General features: G+C 37.2%; 1 protein-coding gene and 1 pseudogene across 1 annotated transcript in view; both read left to right on the forward strand.

Annotated features, from left to right (window-relative positions):
• The window catches only part of LOC141348983 (discs, large (Drosophila) homolog-associated protein 2b), a 154,370-nt gene that overhangs the window by 105,732 nt on the left and 27,241 nt on the right, over positions 1–21,397 (forward strand). Inside the window, exon 4 of the mRNA XM_055185430.2 lies at positions 13,568–13,782. Within this exon, the coding sequence (XP_055041405.2) occupies positions 13,568–13,782 (215 nt within the window). The remainder of the gene's footprint in view (positions 1–13,567; positions 13,783–21,397) is intronic.
• LOC141350307 (general transcription factor II-I repeat domain-containing protein 2B-like) lies at positions 17,089–18,154 on the forward strand (annotated as a pseudogene).

The raw sequence follows: 21,397 nt of genomic DNA on the forward strand, positions 1-21,397 counted from the left end.
CGCGTGAAATTCTAGTCATTGAGACATTCAGGCGGAAATTCGTATCATTGGGAGGGGCTTCTGCGACTCCGCTTGCTTTCTGTAATCACGTCACTACTAGAGCAAGCTCCAGATTATTTAACGCGGCCCGCCAAAGTTCCAATTTTTCAACTCACGTGTTTCCCGCGGCAACGCTCATTTGGCGCCATTCGCATGAACTAGATGCGCGAATAAGGTGGAATCGCATCTATGGCGCCGCACTAAACACTTCATTCGCGCCGCGAGACCTCCAGACGCGTCAACGCGTATTCACATTGACCTAACATTGAAATCACTCGCGCTTGACGCCTCTACCACGGCTGGTCTGAACGCAGCATTAGACTGAAGGGGGTCACACACCGGACGAAAAGCGTGTCGCGCCATGAATAAAAAAAATCAGATTTATAAAAGAAAGATTAGCTTTACCGAATCTTTCCGATAACGTATGAAAAAATGAAGAAGGAGGAGTTACTACCATGGGAGGAGCGAGTACGAGCCATGCAACACTATAAAACACTTATAACTTATGATTCACTACATGTTTGCGTCATTTATTTAATATGCACGCGCCTATTTCCATTATAACACAAGGTCTTACTTACTGCATGCAACTCATGACCCGGTCGATTTTTCAAAGAAAATCCAGCGCATCAAACACACACACAAAACTCCGCTGCTACCCCAGATAATAAACTATATCCATTGTTTTCATAAGGCTGACTTTCTTTTCCTTACATCCAAAAACACACTTCTTCTTTCATGCCATTGTTAAGTTTTGAAATTAAACAAAGCTGTTGCGTGATGTGATGTTTGTAAGTTCTAGCGTCTCCCGCTGATTGACGGGTGGGCGGGGTTTTCCGGGGGAGGTGCCCATATAAAGAAGTGATATGTATAGAAACCCCTGAAACGTCAGCTGGAGCTGTAATCGAAAAAAACTTTCCGAAACTTGTATGAACCCTGGCAAAGTGCATTCGGCACAGAAATACTCTGTAACACACCTAACTGCTCTTTTGACACTTTGCCTACATTTAGCACAAGGAAACAACTATATAACTGTGTTAATAAGTCAGAATGCATAAAATACCATTGAACCACCCCTTTAACATAGGCTGCTAACGCATATTTTGCATCTTGAAGTAGACGCGATCTGACTAAGCTTGCACTATTTAATGTGGATGTCCCGTGTGCGATACCTGCAAGTAGTCCTACACGCGGCGCATCGCTTCTCCTTTCCACGGTTTCACTGACTGTGTTTTAGGCTTTAACAAAAACATTAATTGCTTTGCTCTCAATACTGCATGTGTGACAGAGCGTCGTCTTATGTAACAAAGACATGAACAATTTGACACTTTTCCTTCTGTATTGATCATTCATCTACAACTTGTGCAAGAATTAAACAGCCTCAAGAGACTAAATTTAGATTAGATTAATTTGTGTTAACTGTGTCTGCTAAACGAATAAATGTAACCGAGTGAACGAGAGTCATATCTGTAAAGACATCTTATTTGGAGAGGGTAAAAATAGTTTTTTAGATGATGAAAAGGTTGTAAAGGATTGCTCCTCTTTTCTAAAAGCAAAATCCTGATAATTTACTCACCCCAAGTCATCCAAGATGTTTATGTCTTACTTTATTCATTCGAAAATAAGTTTTTTGAGGAAAACATTCCAGGATTTTTCTCCATGTAGTGGACTTTAGGGGACCTCAACATTTTACAGTTTCAGTGCAGCTTCAAAGGGCTTTAATCCAGGGTTTCTCAACATTTAGCAAATTACGGCCAACCAATGACTGTTTAAAACATTCTGAGGACCATCTTTCTAAACATGATAGTATCAACCAGTGTTGGTCAAGTTACTTGGAAGCAGTGATGGGAGTATCGCGTTACAAAGTAATTCTACTACTTTTAGCAGTAACGAGCATGTAACGAAGTATTTTTTTAAATCAAGTAACGCAATTACAATTACTGAAATTTAAATGAGTTTGTTACTCGCGTTACTCTATTTTGTAAAAAAAAATAACACTTGCAGACAAGACATTTCTGATCTAACGTCACAGGACCATGGTGGGCAGCACAATGAATCTTTAAACTTCATCATGGCTGACAGTGCATATAGAATGAACATGAAATCTAAACGGGACAACATTCCTTTATTTAAAAATTGTGCGCAAGTCATAATTCATCCGGTCTCATGTTTGTAAATGATCTTTGCCAAGCAATCCCAGTATGACATAAACTTGCATTTGTAGTCCACAAAAGTAATAAATCTGAGGAATGTTCATATATTCTTATGTTTACATCGGCTTGGAAGAGAACGATCCACGATTGTTGTTTCCAGAAAAATATTCACACTGCTGTACAACTGTTAAAACTCCATATATGTGTGCGCATTTAGTTTCAGTTTTGGTTTCACTCGCTCTGTATCCGACAAAACAATCCACTCGGGTGTCCGTCTGACAAAATCATCCGCGTACTCTGTTTTCTGATTAAATATCTTTCTTTAATCCTGTGTATCATTTCAATCCAACATAAAAAATATACAAACAATATATGACCAAAGAGCGCACTACCCGTCCCGTCGCAAGCTTCACAAGCTGTGTCCCAATTTAAGGGCTGCGCCCTGCTAAGCATGCGACCTGAGCACTCGGTCTTTCAAGGTGTCAGACTCAGAAGTCCGCGAAAAGATATATATATATATCTATATATATAGATTATAGATTAAAGACTATAGATATATAGTCTGTTGTTTACATCAGATTTCGCATGAATGTCTTGTAATAGAATATAATATACAATCTGAGGACACTGTATGAGATGGAGCCGCAGCGGTCATGTCAGCTGGGGGTTCAAGGTTTTTTTTTCAGTAAGTTTCACATTCCTGTGTCGGCTTGTTAGGTGTTTGCTCAGATTTGAGGTGGAATTTTTCGCTGTAGATAAAAGTTTTATTCACACGCAGAGTGTTTACAGCGGACGCTGATGTTTTTGTCACCTTTAACCAGGTTAAACTCAAAGTAATGTCAGTACTTCCAAGCATTAAACACTGCATAGTCTTGTTCTCTCTCGCGCTCCATGTTGTCTCTTCATGTTCAACACTACACTGACTGATGGCGCGGCGCTCATATGTCATTGTCACTCGACTCACGTCACAACACGAGACACTCTCACGAAACAAAATCAAGGTTAAATAACGCAGTAACGCAGCCTGCTTACGGGGAAGTAACAGTAATCTAATTACTGTTTTTGCAATTGTAATCCCTACTTTACACGTTACTTGAAAAAAGTAATCGGAATACAGTAACGCATTACTTCTAACGCGTTACTGCCCATCACTGGTATCAACGCAGCCTAACAGAAAAACAATGCATTGTGACATGGCTTTAGCTTCACTAAAGTCTCTTTAGGTACACCTGGTGGTACCCCTGTAGATGAATGAGGAATGTCATTGCTTCCAATGGAAAAAACAAACCACATAGGTGTCATTTTGAGAAGAAAATTTTTTTTTAAAGTGGAAGATATAAAAAGGTGGACTTAGACTTTAGACTTTATTAGTACTCAAGGATAGTACCACATTTAACATCTTTAAAGGTAAAATTTACAGACGCAGAAAACATTAAGAGGCACTGTTGAAGACTGTTTTCAGTTTATCTAAATGTACTAGTTATAGGTTAAATGATATTTTTTTGTTTCATTCTATCAACTACCAAACATTTCCGCCAAATTCCTAATAATTTTTTTTATTTTTATTTGCTAAATTCAAATAGGATAAAAAAATTAAAATACAAAAAAGATTCAGAGTTTGAATAGGCTTACTGCAATGAAAACAAGTTCAAATTAATTTTTAACAACACATTGCTAATGTTTTAATATTTATTGTTTGAACAATTTAAAAGTGAATATTTGATGAAATAACCCTGATTTTTAAAAACATTATTCACGTTGTCCTTTCATTGTACATTGCTGCTGTGTCGGGGGGACTTTATTCTGAGGTTCGCTGTCTGAAGTCAACAGACACTGGATTGAAATCTTAACAATAGGCTACATGTAGACATAATTATTAACTGAAGTGGTATATTCATTTTTTCAGCGGCTGTATTGAAATGATTTCTACTTCTACACATGCAGTGAATTAAAATGCGTCTTTATTTGACGCATAAGCCAAACTGAAAGTATCTTGCACGTCAAAAAATGATGCGAAAGGAGAAACCTCGAGCTTCAGAAAGTGTTGCAAAATGCACGTCAAAAAGTGGCGCTACAGTAGGGGAAAGTTTGTGCTTTTAAAACTGACACAGGGGTGAGGATTTTGCTTCCTTTCAGGGTATCACAGTGGAGCACAGCGAACAGCTATTGTAGATGCCACCGCATTATTAATATGGCACAACACGGACGTGCTGTTTGCGACCCCATTCACGTTACTGCATCTGAATGAACGGTCTATCTGATGTGACGCGATTGCTGATGCGATATTCAAACATGAATGGGCTTTTAGATCATGCATCTTGAATGAGCGTTTTTAAATCATATGAATTCATAAGAAAAATCTGATGCGAATATAACAAGATTTATAAAAATAATTTTTCCGTAGGCTACCACTGCCTACGCGGCCCACCAGATGCCGCTAGAGGGACCACCGGTGTGCCGCGCCCCACTTGTTGAGAATCACTGCTCTAAACGATCCCAACCGCGGCATAAGGGTCATGTAGCAAAACGATCTTCATTTTCACAAAAAGTACTTTTAAACCACAACTTCTCATCCTGCACTAGCAGTGTTACGCGCCATTGGACCTATAGCGTATTATGTAATCATGTCGAAAGGTCACACTTTACGTATGTGAACGCACACTTGCGGACCATTTCAAACAATAAACTGAAACAAAAACATTAGTTAGTATCATTCCACATACAACAACGTCAGAACAGTCCCTTTTTTATAACACTTGAGCGCTAGTTTTGCATACTTCACGGGTGACCTTTTGATAACGTAATACGTAAGGTCACGCTGTCGCGTCACACGGCTATTGCAAGAAAAGCAGTTGTGGTTAAAAAGTAGTTTCTTTTTTTGCCGAAAATGACAATCGACTCTTATGAGTCGTCTGGGTTTAGAGTCCTTTAAAACTGCACTAAAACTGCAATTTTTATCTCCATTGAAACTGTAAACCGTTGCCGTCCAATAAAAAGTCCACTATACGGAGCAAAATTCTGGAATGTTTTCATCAAAAAACTGCATTTCTTCTCAACTGAACAATAAAAGACATAAACATCTTGGATGACATGGGGCTGAGTAAATGATCAGGATTTTTATGAAAGTGGCGTAATCCTTTAAGAACCTTTGACTGAATGGGTTTTGTGAGAAATGGTTCTTCTATAGCATTTCTATAAAAAAACTTCCGTAGCACCTTCATTTTTGAATGTATTGCTCAGATGGTAAAACATTGTTTTAGCAATGCAAAGTGGATTTGATTTCCATTGAACACATAAAATAAAACCACCAAACGCCAGGCCCGGATTAAGAATTCAGAGGCCCCTGGGCATAACGTCTTGTAGGTCCCCCCACGCACACAATCAAATTATATAAATAATATGTTTCTTTTTGTTAAAAAACACTTCTACTTTTACAGGATTTACACTGATACATTACAGCTTATGATCACAACCTGTAGGACAATATTAATACATGTACATATTTTTGTTGCACTGTCGAAAAGTCTGTGAATTTTGGAAAAAGCATCATAACCAAATTCGAGTTTATTTTGGCTAGAAGTGGGTTACTCATAGGTGGACTATATCGAGTCTATACAACCTAGACGGTGAAATTATGACTATTGCTTGCTGGGCTGTGTTTTAACATAAATATTTATTTGGATAGACATTTGCATAAATACATGATATGTAAAAAGACTAGGCTGGTGCAAAATACCATACAGTAGTTGTAATTTTACTCTATTATCATCCAGTCACAGGGTTAGAGTAGCTAAACTGTGCTCCACCCAATCCGACACTGAAACATGGCATTGAACCGTCTGATGCCTTGTTTCTAGATAATTTAGTAAATTAGAAGTGGCACACATTACACACATCTGTATCCCTCTATGAATAGATGTTGATAATTGTTTTCATCTTAAATTGCTGTGGTTGCCTCGGGTACTATATAAGCAAGCATTATATTTCACATCTCTTATTGTAGCTGCATTGTTTTATATGCATGATGTTAATTCATGTGTGGTTGCTATGGATGCATCCTACATAAAATTGCCAACGCTATCCCTTGAAAATAAATCTGGAGGTGTTAATGAATTCACTGTTCACATGTAAGGCAGGTTAAGAGGTCTTGACATTTCCTTGACCCAGCGTTTCCAACGCAACTTTACTGACAATATGAATGTTTATGCACAGTCATTTTTATTTCATCTGAACTTTGATTTTAAGGGCACATATTATGCAGATTTAATATAAGTCTCAGGTGTGCCTAGATTGTGTCTGTGAAGTTTCTGTGAAAATACCCCACAGATCATTTATTATATCATATACATGTAATGTATATGTTTTGTTCTTTATTGGTAAATCAATTATTTTTACAGTATGAATCGCTGAAGTACTTATAAGAGCAATACTATCATGTATTCTGTATAATATCATTTATTAAATATTTCATCATTTCCTGTTTTCAATTTCTTCCTTATATTTATAGCCTACGTGTTTGTACTAAAACTATTATGTTTACATACAAATTAATTTGTATAGGCCTGTTTATATATTATTAACACTTTAAATCGTGTGTGTGTGTGTTATGTTTATATATTTATTAGTAAACATCATAATTTAGAACAAACAGGAAGAAACATAGGCTAAGATATAAGGTAAAAAGAAGTAATGGAAAACGAAAAAAATATGAAAACTTTAATAAATGGTAATATTATTAATATTATGAACTAATTCAAATCTTTAATCTTTCTAAATAAATTATAAACGTAACGTGATAAAAACGCTATAAGAAACACATAGAGGAATCAGACTTCGACAGAACTCCGGATATCTTCTCTAATTATTTTCTATTCAAATTATTAAAAGATTTTCAGATGATTTCATCACTCCAGGTTGAGGTCTTATTGCAACCATAAACACATACGTTTATCTTCAAATGGTGTTTTCGATGACGATATACTATAAAAATGCAGGTCATCTATTTTGGCATTCATATTCTGACACTCAACAGCACAACAAGACATTTTCTAGTGTGTTATATTGTTCGTTTCACTCGTGTCTCATTCATTTCCACTGTTTTTCTGCCACCACATTGCGCGTGTGACGTAGCTGTGACGTCGACTCGCAAAAGGTCTATAGCAGTGTTCTTCACTCCCAATCCTGGAGAGCCGGTGTCCTGCAGAGTTTAGCTCCAACCTTAATCAAACACACCTACCTGTGATCTTCTAGTGTTCATGAAGACATTGATTAGCTTGCTCAGGTGTGTTTGATTAAGGTTGGAGCTAAACTCTGCAGGACACCGGCTCTCCAGGGCTGGGAGTGAAGAACACTGGTCTATAGGATGTTGGGTCCAAAAAATACGTTGTGACGTAAGCAGGTTCAAGCTCACCACGCCCCTGTTACGATCTCACCACACACTTGGTTCGAGCGTAGTTCATCCCCTCTATCTCCGTTGGGGTCTGCCTACTTTTCTTGCATTTTTCAAATATTGCCAGTGGGAGGAGTGAGGCTCTGACCAGGGGTTTAGTTATGCTTTAAATGCAAATGAGCTACAGCCCCTCACTCCCTTACCAATAGACACTAAGGGCTTTCTGTTACATCTGAATACTAGTGCTGCACGATTTATGGTAAAATGTGAATCATGGTTTTTCTCCATGGGAAATGAGATCACGATTCTCTCAAACGAGTCTCTCTTTTTTACATTTATTGCACTCAAGTAAAAAAAAATTGCTACACAGGACTTTCAGTTATAATATAGGGCTGGGTAAAAATATCGATTCATCAATGCATTGCAATTATTTGTTTCTCAATTCAATATCGATTCATCAAATCCTATGAATCGATTCAGCCCCCCCGGCAAGTGGCGTCGCTGTGGGCAACACTCTAGTGAGAGCGTTCAGCGTTGTACACGACGCGCTTTATCAAAACAGAAAGATCAAAGATGGCAAACAGCAGCACTTCTTTCAAGCCTTCACCATCAACGTGATCAAACATTAGTAATACTACACACATTATTTAAAAATATACTCAGATACTTAATTGCTTGTGTATTTACTTATTATTGAATCGATATCGAAGCAAGTAAATCAATATTGAATTGAATTGAATCGAAGCCTCAAGAATCGAAATTGAATCGAATTGTGAAATTCCTAACAATACCCAGCCCTATTATAATAACGTGTCTTAAAAGCTTTTTCCTTATTTTATATGCCTTAAGATGAGAAACTTAAAATGTGTTAGTTGTTAAACATAAACAATAGAATGCTGACATTAATAAATAAACATTATTTAAATTAATAGCATCTGTGCTTTTTGTAAACTGGCCAACATTAAAACTTTAAAAACACTAAACCTTTAAAGAGGACATATTGTCCGACTCAGGAATTTTACATTTCCTTTGGTGTGTAAGTGTGTTTTAGTACATGTTAACAATATGCAGTGTTGGGAAAGTTCACTTTCTGCATGAACTAGTTCAAAGTTCAGCTCACAAATTTTAAAATTAACTAGTTCGGTTTATAGTTCATATTTCAAAATTTTGAACTAGTTCACTGTTCCAAAAATGAACTAATTTATAGTTCTTTTTTCCCATATTATTCTTTTTATAGTCCATATAGAACCACAGACAGCAGTTATTTTATCAGTTTTAACACTGAAGCTAAATGCGTCATCTTCATATCCAACTTTAAATCCTCATCCAACCAGGGTTTACATAAGCATTGACTGTCTTTTAATTTTTGTATTTGCTTGCACATACCTTGAAAGGCTAGCCAGGTGCTTCAAGGGGGTCGCACACCGGGCGAGAAGCGCTGCGAGGCGTCGCATGTATGACAACTCGCAGGTATCAAACACCGCACGTGCACGTTAAATAGCGTGAGCTTAGTCAGAGTCTATGTTAATTGTTAACGATTTGCGACAAATATATGATGTTATTTAATGTTAAACAACTGCTTTGTTGCCTACATGCTGCTTTCACCTTCATGCTGTGTTTTGTTTTGATGACGCATGCAGCGATGAAACACTGGTGGCTGGTGTTGCCAGATTGGGTGTTTTTTCCGCTACACATTAAGGCCTGTTAACAGTGTGTTTTAGCCGTGTTTTCGCCTGGAAAACTCTGAAATCTGGCACCCTATTGAACGACGTTAAACTGAGAGAGCGTGCCGTTCACAAACACCAAAATGAGCGAGTTCACAATAATGTTCATCAGGCAGTAATAGAGTAACTTTCGTTCAATGAACTCGTTTAGGCACAACACTGACGATATGTAAAAGGTACAAACCTCAAAGTAAACGATGACGCGAGTTATCGTCTCCAATGTAAATCTTTTTTCTTGTACTACAACAAATACACGGATTGTAGGCAACAGTTTACTTACTGGGATTGTTGATGTAGTGAAGACCGAAATTATCATAATTCCTCCCGCTTTGACTCACAGCCTGTAAGTTAACTCCTACTAGCATTGCATTATTAGCGAATCTTTCAAACATGATAAGGAGCGTCACATTTCCCGCTTATGTCAGAGGTATTCAGGCCAATCACAACGTACAGATTAGCTGGCCAATCAGTGAAACACGAGTTTTGTACAAAATCATTGTGTTTGAGGAAGACAGTATATCTGGAACTACAAAAATGTACGGTATGTGGAAAATGATGTGTTTTTAACCATAAACTACGCAAACACATTGTATTATACAAAATACACCAAATAACTTTTTTTAGCAATGACATAGTTACACTTTAAAACACTAAATGATGATACAGAGGCTATTTCTCGATCCAAAGGCTGCAGCCTCCAGAGGTCGCATTTCTAATATTAACAATTATAAAGTTGTAATATTGTATTGTATAAATTGTTGTAATATGTTTATGACTTGCGAATGTCATAAACATTCGCAAGTCATAAACATATTACAACAATTTATGATTAACTAAGTATAATAGTCAACTTTATAATTGTTAATATTAGAAATGCGACCTCCGGAGGCTGCAGCCTTCCGATTGAGAAACGGTCAGAAGTATTTACTTTTTTCGGAACCAATATTGTTACATCGCCCCTCTCTCCGTTGCCAACAGGATTCTCCCAATTAATTCTCACTTTTGTGTGAAAATTGTCGCTCCAAATCCACCAAGTAAACCGACTGTGTTTAGATCTGCCGCCTTGTTATACGTCACACGAGTTACAGCGTAACGCTTCAAATGAGGAAGAGTGAGAGGAGAGAAACGATTGGGTCTGATTGGTGAATGAATAAGGTTTGGTTTTTACACTGCGTGAGTGTAAACAAGTTTGACTGATATAGCATTTTGGATTGTTGTAACGTACTGTAAATACGTGAACACGTGAACGCAGCATCGGAATACAGGGAAATACTGTATATGCAAGTGAACCGCCATCATTTAGAAAGAAGATCGCATTTATGTATGAATCGAGATTGTGATTCTTTTTTCTATTAATCGTGCAGTGAATACAGTCTGAGACAATACTATGTTTAGCCGCATTAGTGCTACAGCATGATAACAAACACATTTAGAAAAGATTTTGGGTCAAATTAACCAGTCAGTCAGTGGCTGTGGGCAGGGCTTAATTAATGTGATGTAACATTAACAAGAGAATCAAAACAGCATGTCTAATGAGACGGATTTGGTTTAATAGACATAATAAAAAAGGAGAGGGTGGATTTTTTTATTGTTGTAGGGTGGTTGTGTTCACACACTGCCGACACACATTTATGTCCAAACACCTTGTAAAAGTGGATTTTGCAAAATATGTGCTCTTCAAATTTTGATACTAAACTTTAACTGTTAGAGGCAAGACTAGGACAATGAAAAAACATCTTTTTATTGGGTTAATTCGAGGTGTATGCTACCCAATGTTGAGTTGTGGTGCTGCTTATGCAAGATGATGTTAGAATTTAGCATGCAGTTTGGATTTTACCTCTCCTGATCCCTGTTACCATTCATTCTGTCATCGTCTTCTCTTCTCTTTACTGTCTAATTAAAATTATGTGTAGTTATAGTGATGCACGCCACGGGTCATCTAATAACGCGTAAAGAAATTGTCACTTTATTTGCGTGGGCGGGTTGGGGCGCGTCATTAAAAACAAATAAAAAAGGAAACATGTATGTTGCGTGCAATGCCCTATAGCCTATATAAAATATTTAGAAATACATATTTTCATATTTGATTAGGTTCTTTGATACTGTAAGGTTATAGCCTGACGTTGTCATACTCAATTCTAGTCAGAATTTGAGTCTGATACCGCTCCATTGAGCTAAAATTATGAGGCGTGTCTCAACCGAAAAATGCCTCTCCAATCAATTGGATAGACCTACGACCAATCAGAGCAACGGAGTGTGTGACGTATGTTGAAATGTCGTCTTTTGCAGCCTGACCGATTTGCTAGTAATTTCGCTACAATAATACTAACATCATTGTGATTATACTAAGTCTGAGTTAGCTAACGTACATCAACACCTACTATGTTTACAACATTTCATTTATATTACAACATTAAGTATTTACTAAGTCATAGAGTAAGACTATCTCTTACCATTTGTACGTTAGGTGAACTTCATCCACGACGATAGCTACCCATTAGGTTGGCTTGAAAAATATCGGAGCCTAGCATGTCCCTCCACTTATTCACCAGCCACGATTCCAGGCTTCCGAAAAGACGCTGACAACGACTCTAATTATATCCATCTCGTCGTGCACGTCGAGTTGCATCGCCGTGATACCCATTTCAGTTGCTTCTTTAACTTTGTCCTCCATAAGTGCGACCAACTTTTGCCGAATCCCGTAGGAATGACAGCGAAAACATAAACAAATGCCTTGCTCGCGTTTCTCTGTTCCTCTTTTTAAATCAATGCTCTGTCGATATCTTTTAGAACAGACTCAATGTCAGATTCCACACATCTTAATTCTCCACGGCAGCCATTTCGTTGTAAACAGATTCAACACTCGCGCTCTTTGGTGACGTGGTTGATACGTTACTGTTGATCATCTGTCCATCATCGTATAAAGCCCGCCCTGACAATTTGATTCGTCGGCCAGTTTTGGGACTCGCATAGTAGCTCCTCAACGGAAAAACGCCAGACCGATCTTCCCGTTTTTCAAAATGTGGTGGGCGGGGCTAAGATCGGCTGGCACCCAGGCTAGTAAGGTTACAATACGTAGGCCTAACTTGTGTGATGTCCCCAAACCTGTAGCCTCATGTCGCGAAAGTGGCAAGCAGCTCCCGTCGCTAGCCACAACAACAAAACAAACCGAGAAATAAAAGTCAAGCTTGAAGACGAGGTGCAGGGAAATTAAGGTCGGAAATTTACATTATTAAGAAAAGCACCCCCACACTGGCCCAAACAGAGTGAAATTGTCTTATGTTGTATACAGGGTCTGGTGCAAGGAGTTTTAATGAGCAGTAATCAGTCACATGACATTTGCAGCTCATTTCATTCTCAGTAGCAACATCTGGGGCTGTGTGCCAGCTGAGACTTTCTTCTTACTGACCGGATTCCTCAAATCTTTATATTCAACTTTATCACTTACCGAACACATATTTGCTAGTACTGTATACATTAGTCAAAGTAATACCACGGGTCTGTTGAATGCTGCATTCTGATTGGCTGAGAAGTGTTCTATGGGTGTTGATTATTTTTCTGTAAACCGCACACCTAACTTTTCAAATGTCTTAAAAATAGGCACCAGAGCAATGTTTGTGGTAACCGTGGTATAAGCGGAATAATTGACTCCGGTCCTTTGAATTATTTGAAAATAATGCACACCTGCGGTGTAACGGCACTCCGCTTCGCGCCGTGCCGCATTACCACCTTGGTGTGCATTATTTTCTTATAATTCAATGGCCCGTCGTCAATTATTCCTTACACTGTAGTTTGATAGGATTTAATTATTTTCATGTTAAAATAATTCCTCATTTGTGCATAACAAAAGACTTGAGCCTCCCTGGACTTTACCTAAATTAAGTACTGAAGCTTAGTCATCTAAGATGGAGTTAAATATGGACACTTTCAAGTTAATTTAACACAACATTTGGGTTTGTCTCTTTTTTAAGGCTATGGGTTGAAAATAACCTCGCATTCCAGTGGACATAAAGAACTGAATCAAATTCTCAAGTTCAACAAAGCCTAACTAGTGGAATGCTTCTGCTAGTTACCCTCAGTTGAACTTGTCATAAGAAGTACGCTTCTTCATCCTGAATCAGTAAATCCTCACTCATTCCGGTCTTGCTGGAAGGTTAGGTGGGTTTGACAAACGCCGCTTTGTGATGTTTGATCAAAGATGTGATATTCTCTCATCCGTGTGTGAGAACCGACTTTGATGGTGTGGGTTTGTACATCTGCAGGTGCCTCAGGATGAATGGGGGGGTTATCCCGGGATCGACAAGGAAGAGGAGATCCCGTGCCGCCGGATGCGTAGCAGCAGTTACGTCAAAGCCATGGGAGATGATGATAGCGGTGAGTCTGATGCCAGCCCTAAAACATCCCCTCAGAAGACCGTCCGGTCTGATGCCCTTGTCCTCAAATCAGCCATGCAGAGGCCACATATAGACACCCAAAGGTGAGTATCTTACACTCATTATTATTATTCTTAAAAGCATGTTTCTTCTTTATCCAATGTTTTCAAGAGCAGTGGTTTTCGGGTGTAGATGCTGTGGGGCTAGGGGAGCTTTTTATGTGGGTGCTAATGAAAATATTAGCGTGTAAAGTTGTCTTACAGTAGGTGACATTCAGTGCAGTCAGGATAGCTCATTAGAAAGAGGTCTGAACTGTCTTTTGAATTTAATAGGCATGTGATCGACTGTATAGTGATTATGTATGAGGTTACATCTTCACGTTAGCTAATTGATACCGTACTTTGATATTTTGATTTTTGTATCGTTCGACTGGCCGTCTGTTCAGAGTGTTTCTGCTCACGGCCTGAGATGCTGGGACAAGGGGATTTGGCGAATTGATCGATGAATTTTTGTTTTGTTCAAACCCAGGAACTGTTTGTGGTTGTAATAGATTGCTTTGGGCTCTCTGGGTGATGTGGACTGCTGAATATGAAATGAGTTGTGTAAAGGCAACGAGGTTGTTTGGCTGTTGGATTGGATTCTGGACATTTCTTTTGTTTTTCCACATCATCTTTCATAGACGTTTTCCAGGCAAGCTCAATGTTGTTCAAATGGCTTTATTTTCATTATACTCATACATTTTATAAACAAAATTATTTTCACTATGTTACTGAAATGTTTCATTTAAGGTACAGACTATACAGGCTTTACAAACAGATTTACAAACAGCTTGCAACAAGACACAGTTGTTTTTGTGACTGACCTTATTGCATTTGCATTTGTAACTCACAAAAACGGTTTGGCAAGATGAGAAATTAAAAAAACTTATGTTATGTTCATTTTAAGCAATAAAAAATTACATTTGCACCATTTTTATGGAAGTTAAGACTGAATGGACCTGAAAATGTCAAATTGTATTACCGTCATTGCGCCAAAAAATTAGAAATATTAAATATTTTATCCACTTTGATGGCATGTAAGCATAATCATCAAAAAAACATTTAAAAATATAATTTTATTAGTTATTTCTAAATGTAAATTTTAATGCGTTTTTGTAATATTTGTTCTGACATATGCTGAAAACAGCTCTGTTTTCTAAATAATTTTTGACAAATGATGTAAAAATGTATGTAAAAAAATCATATTACACTAAACTAGATGATTATATTTTATTCCACATTTTAATGAATATATTTATAAAAAAGAGAATGAATGCAAGTAATCTGCAAATTTAATTTGAAATTTTACCCTTTTACATTTAATTAAACCATACGGACAAAATAATTAACCTCACGTCTAGGGCTGTCACGGTTAAGAAATCTGGCTGACGGTTAATTGTCTTATAAATTGTGAAGATTAAGACAATTAATTGCCTGTTTTAGGGCTTCGATGTTTAATTCTCATTGATTTTTTTTTTTTGTTAGTTCATGAAATAATTTTCACACATTGTTGTGATTATTTTAAATATTTTGCAAGGTTTACCTGGCAGTAAATATTAATACACATATTTAAAAGTTATTTAATAAATATATCTTTCAAAAACTGAAGAAAAAAATCCCTAACTTTGGAATTTCTGTTTTGGAAATGTATGTTTTACCTGACAATTAATACTGCTTATCAAAGTTTTGCAGCATTTCTTTAAATCCTTTTTTTCCATTGTATTTAATGGCTTTCCAATGTATCTTGTTACACTGTCAGTCAAGGAGCGCCATTAGATATGGTCTCGTTTATACAGGTGCTGCAACTCCCCCTTGTGTTTTTAGAGAGATACAATCATTGGGGTGATCTGAAATCATCGCGATGAGGTCAAACAATTGTGATGAGACGATTATTTATCATTGTGACAGCCCTAGACACATCATTGACCCATAAAACCTGTCAATTGGCTAACTCTAAAAACCTTAAAAAATACGGTAAATTTTTTTTTAATAGATTTAATGAAACATTACATTTAATTTTACAGTACAATAAAGTACTTGTTTTATAAAATAAAGTCAAATGTACAGGTTTTGAAAGTTAAATACCATATATTTTTTGTAAAAATCTATTACATTCAAAAGGACTATACGTGTATTTTTACAGTAAAATATTGTTAAAATAATGGATTCTGTAAGTTAAAAATACAAATCACCATAAAATCTACTTTGAGAAACTGTAAAAGGACGTTCCCACAATTCCGTGAATGCCTCTTCACATTTGATGATATTTCATTTAAATAATTATATTTCTTACCAGTTACATACATTAGGGGGATGTTTTGTGTAAATAATACTACACTGTAAAAACTTTTACTATGATCTACTGAATTTTTGGGTGAAATATTTTAAAACTTAAAAATGTTCAGTAAATTTGAAAGCTGTAAATGTAGTATATTTCAATAATTAAATATATTTCCTATCACAAAGAAAATTGAGTAGATGCAATAAAAAAATCCTAAAGAAAAGCAATAGTCATTATTAGTCAAGTCCACTAAAAAATACAGTAGATATCATCAAAGATCTTAAGCAATGCAATAGTGAAGTCTACAAAAAAATGTAAATATTAAAAATAATGAGTAAAAATTTAAAATGTTACTTTTGTAAATTGTAAATTTTGTGAATATTATTTAACTAAAACAAATTAGTTAATGTAAAGTTAATTTATTACATACTGAACCATTGTACACATGTTATTTCATATAAGACATGACATTAAGTCTACATTCAACCTGACACTCTGAAAATAACAAACAGTGTACATGTTACAAATACAATGAGCTGAATAAACTCTGAGAGGTGGATCAGCAGCATCCTGCACACATTGTAAAGATAACCTTATTTAAATTTACATGTTTCAAATTTTGCATTGACCTATACTTATCGTGTGCAGTCAGTGGAGAGTCATGATGAGTCTTTAGCGAGAGAGGTGGTGAGTGCAGAGAGGGAGTGAAACGCGTCTAAAGGGGGTCGCACACCGCGCGAGAATGGTCGCGTTGTGCCATGCATTTAAAAACTAAACACATTATTTTCTATGAATGTACAAACAATGGTGGCAACTGGAGGCGCCTGTCCGCCCTGACTAGAGGTGGGCAAAGTACGGCCTGCGGGCTACATGCTGCCCTCCTAGCACTTTCATCCGGCCCACGAGGCAGTTTTTAAATGTTACGTATCATTTTTAATTAGGATTTCGATACAAAATGATTAATTTTATGCAATACAAAAATTCTAATAGATGGCAGGAGCATATAGACCTGTCACTGTGTCATTTTTTGATGGGGAATTTATCAAAGAGGGTTTTGTGGACTCTGTAGCCTTAATATGCCCCGAGAAAAAAGTTGCCCCTCTCCAGGTGAAGCGTAACGAGAAGGGTGGAGGAAATTGCGGTTAATCTGGAGCTTCAGTTGCAAAACAGAGCGGACGATTTTGACTTTTTCTCTTTGGATGAGAGCTGTGATGTCCACAACACAGCCCAGTTACTCATCTTTGTGCGTGGAATCAGCAATGGCAGCAATGCAGTCAATAAAAGGGACCACGACGGGGAGCGATTTGTTCACGAAGATAAATGCATGCTTTGACAAGCTGGGACTAAAATGGGACCAACTTGCAGGTGTTACAACGTATGGTTGTCCAAATCTGATATGGAAAAATGTTGGACTCTTAAAACGGATGCAGGATAATGTGCTTGAAATAAACCTTGATCAGAAATTTGTGTTTTTACATTGTATTATACATCAGGAGGTGTTGTGTAAGACAGTGTTTAAAATAATCATGTAATTGATGTTCTTACTAAAATAATTAACTTCATCAGGGCAAGAGCTTTGAATTATGGACAGTTTGTTGCACTTTTGGAGGACCATTAGACTGAACATTGTGACATATGCTACCACACAGCTGTCAGATGGCTCAGCCTGGGCAACGTGCTTAAAAGAGTACGGCACCTGAGAGCAGAGATTCAAGAATTCTGTGAGATGAAAGGAAATAACATCTCTGAGCTCTCACATGCAGACTTGTGTTTGCTGTTGATGTGACTGCACTAATGAATGAACTAAATAGCAAACTGCAGTGCAAGGGATGAAATGTACAGCTTGGTGAAGGCTTTCATGACAAAGCTGCAGTTTCTTTCAAGCCAAATAGAAAAAACATTCTCACGCACATGCCAACACGAAAGGAAACCACACCATCAGCTGATCACCTCCGCAGATATTCATCCATGCTAGGAGTACTCCGTACTGAGTTAAGGCAGTTTCAAGACTTCAAATCAGTCCCCTTTACCTGCAATGTGGATAATACACCCAGCGATGTTCAGCTTGAACTCATTGACCTGCAGTCTCTGATACACTACTGGCAGAACAGTTTCAATCAGTATCACTTCAGGAGTTTTACTCTTTGTCTCAAATAGGAGAACTTAAGGAGGCATGCTCAGAAGATTACTTCTCTTTGGATATGCCTACATATGTGAACAAACATAAAAAATATTTTTTTTGGCATTTCCAATATTTTTACTGCTTTGTTTGACCTCCATATTTTCTGTCATATTTTATTAATATTGAGCAGAATTTAGCTTATTGGTGCTGCCCTCTACAAGAGTCCCATTTTCTCATGCGGCCCCTTGGGAAAATGAATTGCCCCCGCTGCTCAAATCCCTGTTGCACCATAGAGAGCCACTCTCATAGCTTAACATTAAATAACATATTTGTCCCAAATCGTTAACGATTAACATAATCTAATGCATATTTTGCATCTGGAACCTATTGAATGCAAATGTCTGGTGTGGTGTGAGATAGAGGTCTTCACGGGTCCACTTAGATCCGGAAACCCGAGGTCCGACCCGAGACCCGATCGGGTTCGGGTCTAAAAGTTTCACATGTGCCTCGGACACGGGTCGGGTACAATAATAGCGGCATCGGGTCTCGGGTAATTTAAAAATGAATGTGTTTTTTCTGAACGGACCCGAGAAGACCCGAACTCTCTCGCCTGTTTGCGTCAATGTCCTTTTCAAACCTCTCATCTGTTTGCCAAGAGCGCTTGCGACATTGTGTGGTTGTCGGAAGGTTCATTTTCGTTGAGACAAACATGTCAGTCAATTATAAATGTACATTTTAGCGGTTACGATGGTGTCGTCGTCGGATAACAAAGTAAAACGAATGGAGCAGCTCGCCAAATTGGTTGCAAGGCCACCGGAGTTTCTTTCTGTCTGACTGCTGCGCGTGGGTCTGCAGAATGCACAAATGTCAGTGCCGTTTACTTTCGGTTCCAGTCGGGTTAAAAAAAATTTTTCACTAGTTTGGGTCGGACTCGGGTCTAATTTTCTCGGGTTTGTCTCGGGTCGGGTCTTTCTTTAAAAAATTTTTATTTATGCACGTGGGGTTCGGGTATGAAGTGATTCGGGTCATTTCGGGTCGGGTACATTTCTTTGGACCCGAGAAGACCTCTAGTGTGAGATACCTGCCAGTTGTGCCCCCTTTTTAAAAAAAGAAAATAGAGCTTAGGCATATAGATCATCAATATAAATGTCATCATTATAAATGTATATAAGCGTGTGAGCTCTGTAAAGCTCTGTTGTGTTATTCCGCTTTCATTTTAAAAGGTCAAATAAGTCTGAATGGAGTGAAGTCGCCTGTCACCCCACTGCAGAATAACACCAAAAATATGAAGTTAATCATAGTTAAAGTTAGGTGTGGAACATACTCAGTTTTTTAAGTTGATGTTAAATAAATAAGAATTATAGTTTTTAAAACTTAAGAGGATATATTGATTAAAATGTACAAGAAATATTAAGAATATCCATTAGAAATAATCTGTTAGTTAAATACTTATTTTATTTGATGTATACACCTTAATAATATATGTACATTTTATTATACAAAAAATATCTGTTACATTTTTAGTCATTTATTTTGGTTTGTCCAACTCAAAAAATCAAGTAAATTTGAGATTTTATTAAGTTACTGTACTAATTTATTTTAGGGATATTTACAAAGCCTGCATGTGTAGACGGTTTCAGCAGTAACAACATAAACAAGAGTGGCTTTCTTGGTCAACACGTAACTTCCGGTAAACTCAGCTAAGACTAAATAACAACAAAGTCCTCACGTGCGTGAGATGAAATTGTCTATTAGCAACGATCTATGGAAAGGCCACTTGTGATAAACTGATTCAGCACAAAGCAGATTTATAATTACAGACAAATATATAATTTAATTAAATACATGGTTAAAAACATCAAAGTTTACAAACTTTACCCTGAAAGTAAAAAATATACAAAATTTAGCTGTAATGAAAAAGAAAATGGCATCGTATTTTCCTGTATTTTTACAGAGGTTTTTCTGTAATAACAACAGATGTAGATAAGATTATCATAGATCACAGGGATATTCCTTCAAGCAACCCCTCACCTTACAAATGTACACCAAGACACGTATTAAACTAATTAATAGCTAAAACAGTTTATTAACATGTTGTCTTTTCAGAGTGCCTTATAAAGTCAGATAATCTGCATCTGACAAACTATTAAACTATACATTAAGGACACTTAAAGATGTGTAATCTCAGTTTAAAGAATCTAAAATAGTAATAGGCATGTATCTGTGTTGTGTTTGGTCTAAAAGAGTGTGTCCGAATCCACTTTTGCTAATTTACCAATGAGAAAAATGGTTTGTGCGCCTAGCACACAGTCTGAAAGAGTTGTTCCTATTTTTGTAATGAGTAATGCGTGTGTTTTGGGATTAACGTGCAATAAACCAATAAGAGTCATTTGTGCTTTCAGTCATGAAAGAAAACTTAGCAGGCTTTTGCTGTAAATGTATGGATAGCCTACATGATCAGTGTAATCTCAAAGAATAATTTTCAAATATGCAAGAAAAGGTTTGTACTCTAAAAATATCTTATTTGTAACAAACAGGAAATACAGAATTTTCAAACGTGTGGAGAGGTTTCAGCACTCGCACAGCGCCGTGAGTGTTTTGAAATTCATTATTAAAAAGGTTCCCATCTCGGCATATCCACAGGTATAAAGTCATCATATACAATATATCCGTGGGGTAGCATTTTAAAAAAATAGATGCAATATCTTCATTTATGTCCAAGAGACTCAATAACAATCTTTTACATTTGAATCCTTTAATTTTTTTATTTTAAAACTTTTGTGTGCGCTCCGTGTGTAATAAGCAAACGTGCGTTGTTGTCCCGTTTACAGAGGACTCGCTCTTTAAATAACAATAATAATATTGCGCCATGGACTTTAGACTTTTATACCAGGATTTAGTTGGTCGATGGCATAGTCTATTTTAGTTGCCTCAGAATAGCAACGCGCCAACAATGCACCTGAACACACCTCGTTTTCAGACCTGCCCCCTCCATGGGCGCACAAATGGGCGCAAATGCATTTGCTATTTAAACAACGTGCCGCTGGACGTGAAAATGATAACTGCGCCAGGCTTAAACTAGCAAAAAACACTTTTGTCGCAAGTGTTTTTACATAATAATGGTCAATTTTCAATGGTCATCTGTTTTTAAATGAGTGTTTAAATTCTAGATGGGTCCTTGTCACCGTTGTCCCTCTGATATGATAGACAGGAGCTGTTAAAAAGCTTGTGCTGTTTAGTTTAACACATGACAGTGCATTCAGATTGTGACTTGAAAA

The sequence above is a fragment of the Misgurnus anguillicaudatus genome, chromosome 18 (genome assembly GCF_027580225.2).
Source record: "Misgurnus anguillicaudatus chromosome 18, ASM2758022v2, whole genome shotgun sequence".
Taxonomy (NCBI): domain Eukaryota; kingdom Metazoa; phylum Chordata; class Actinopteri; order Cypriniformes; family Cobitidae; genus Misgurnus; species Misgurnus anguillicaudatus.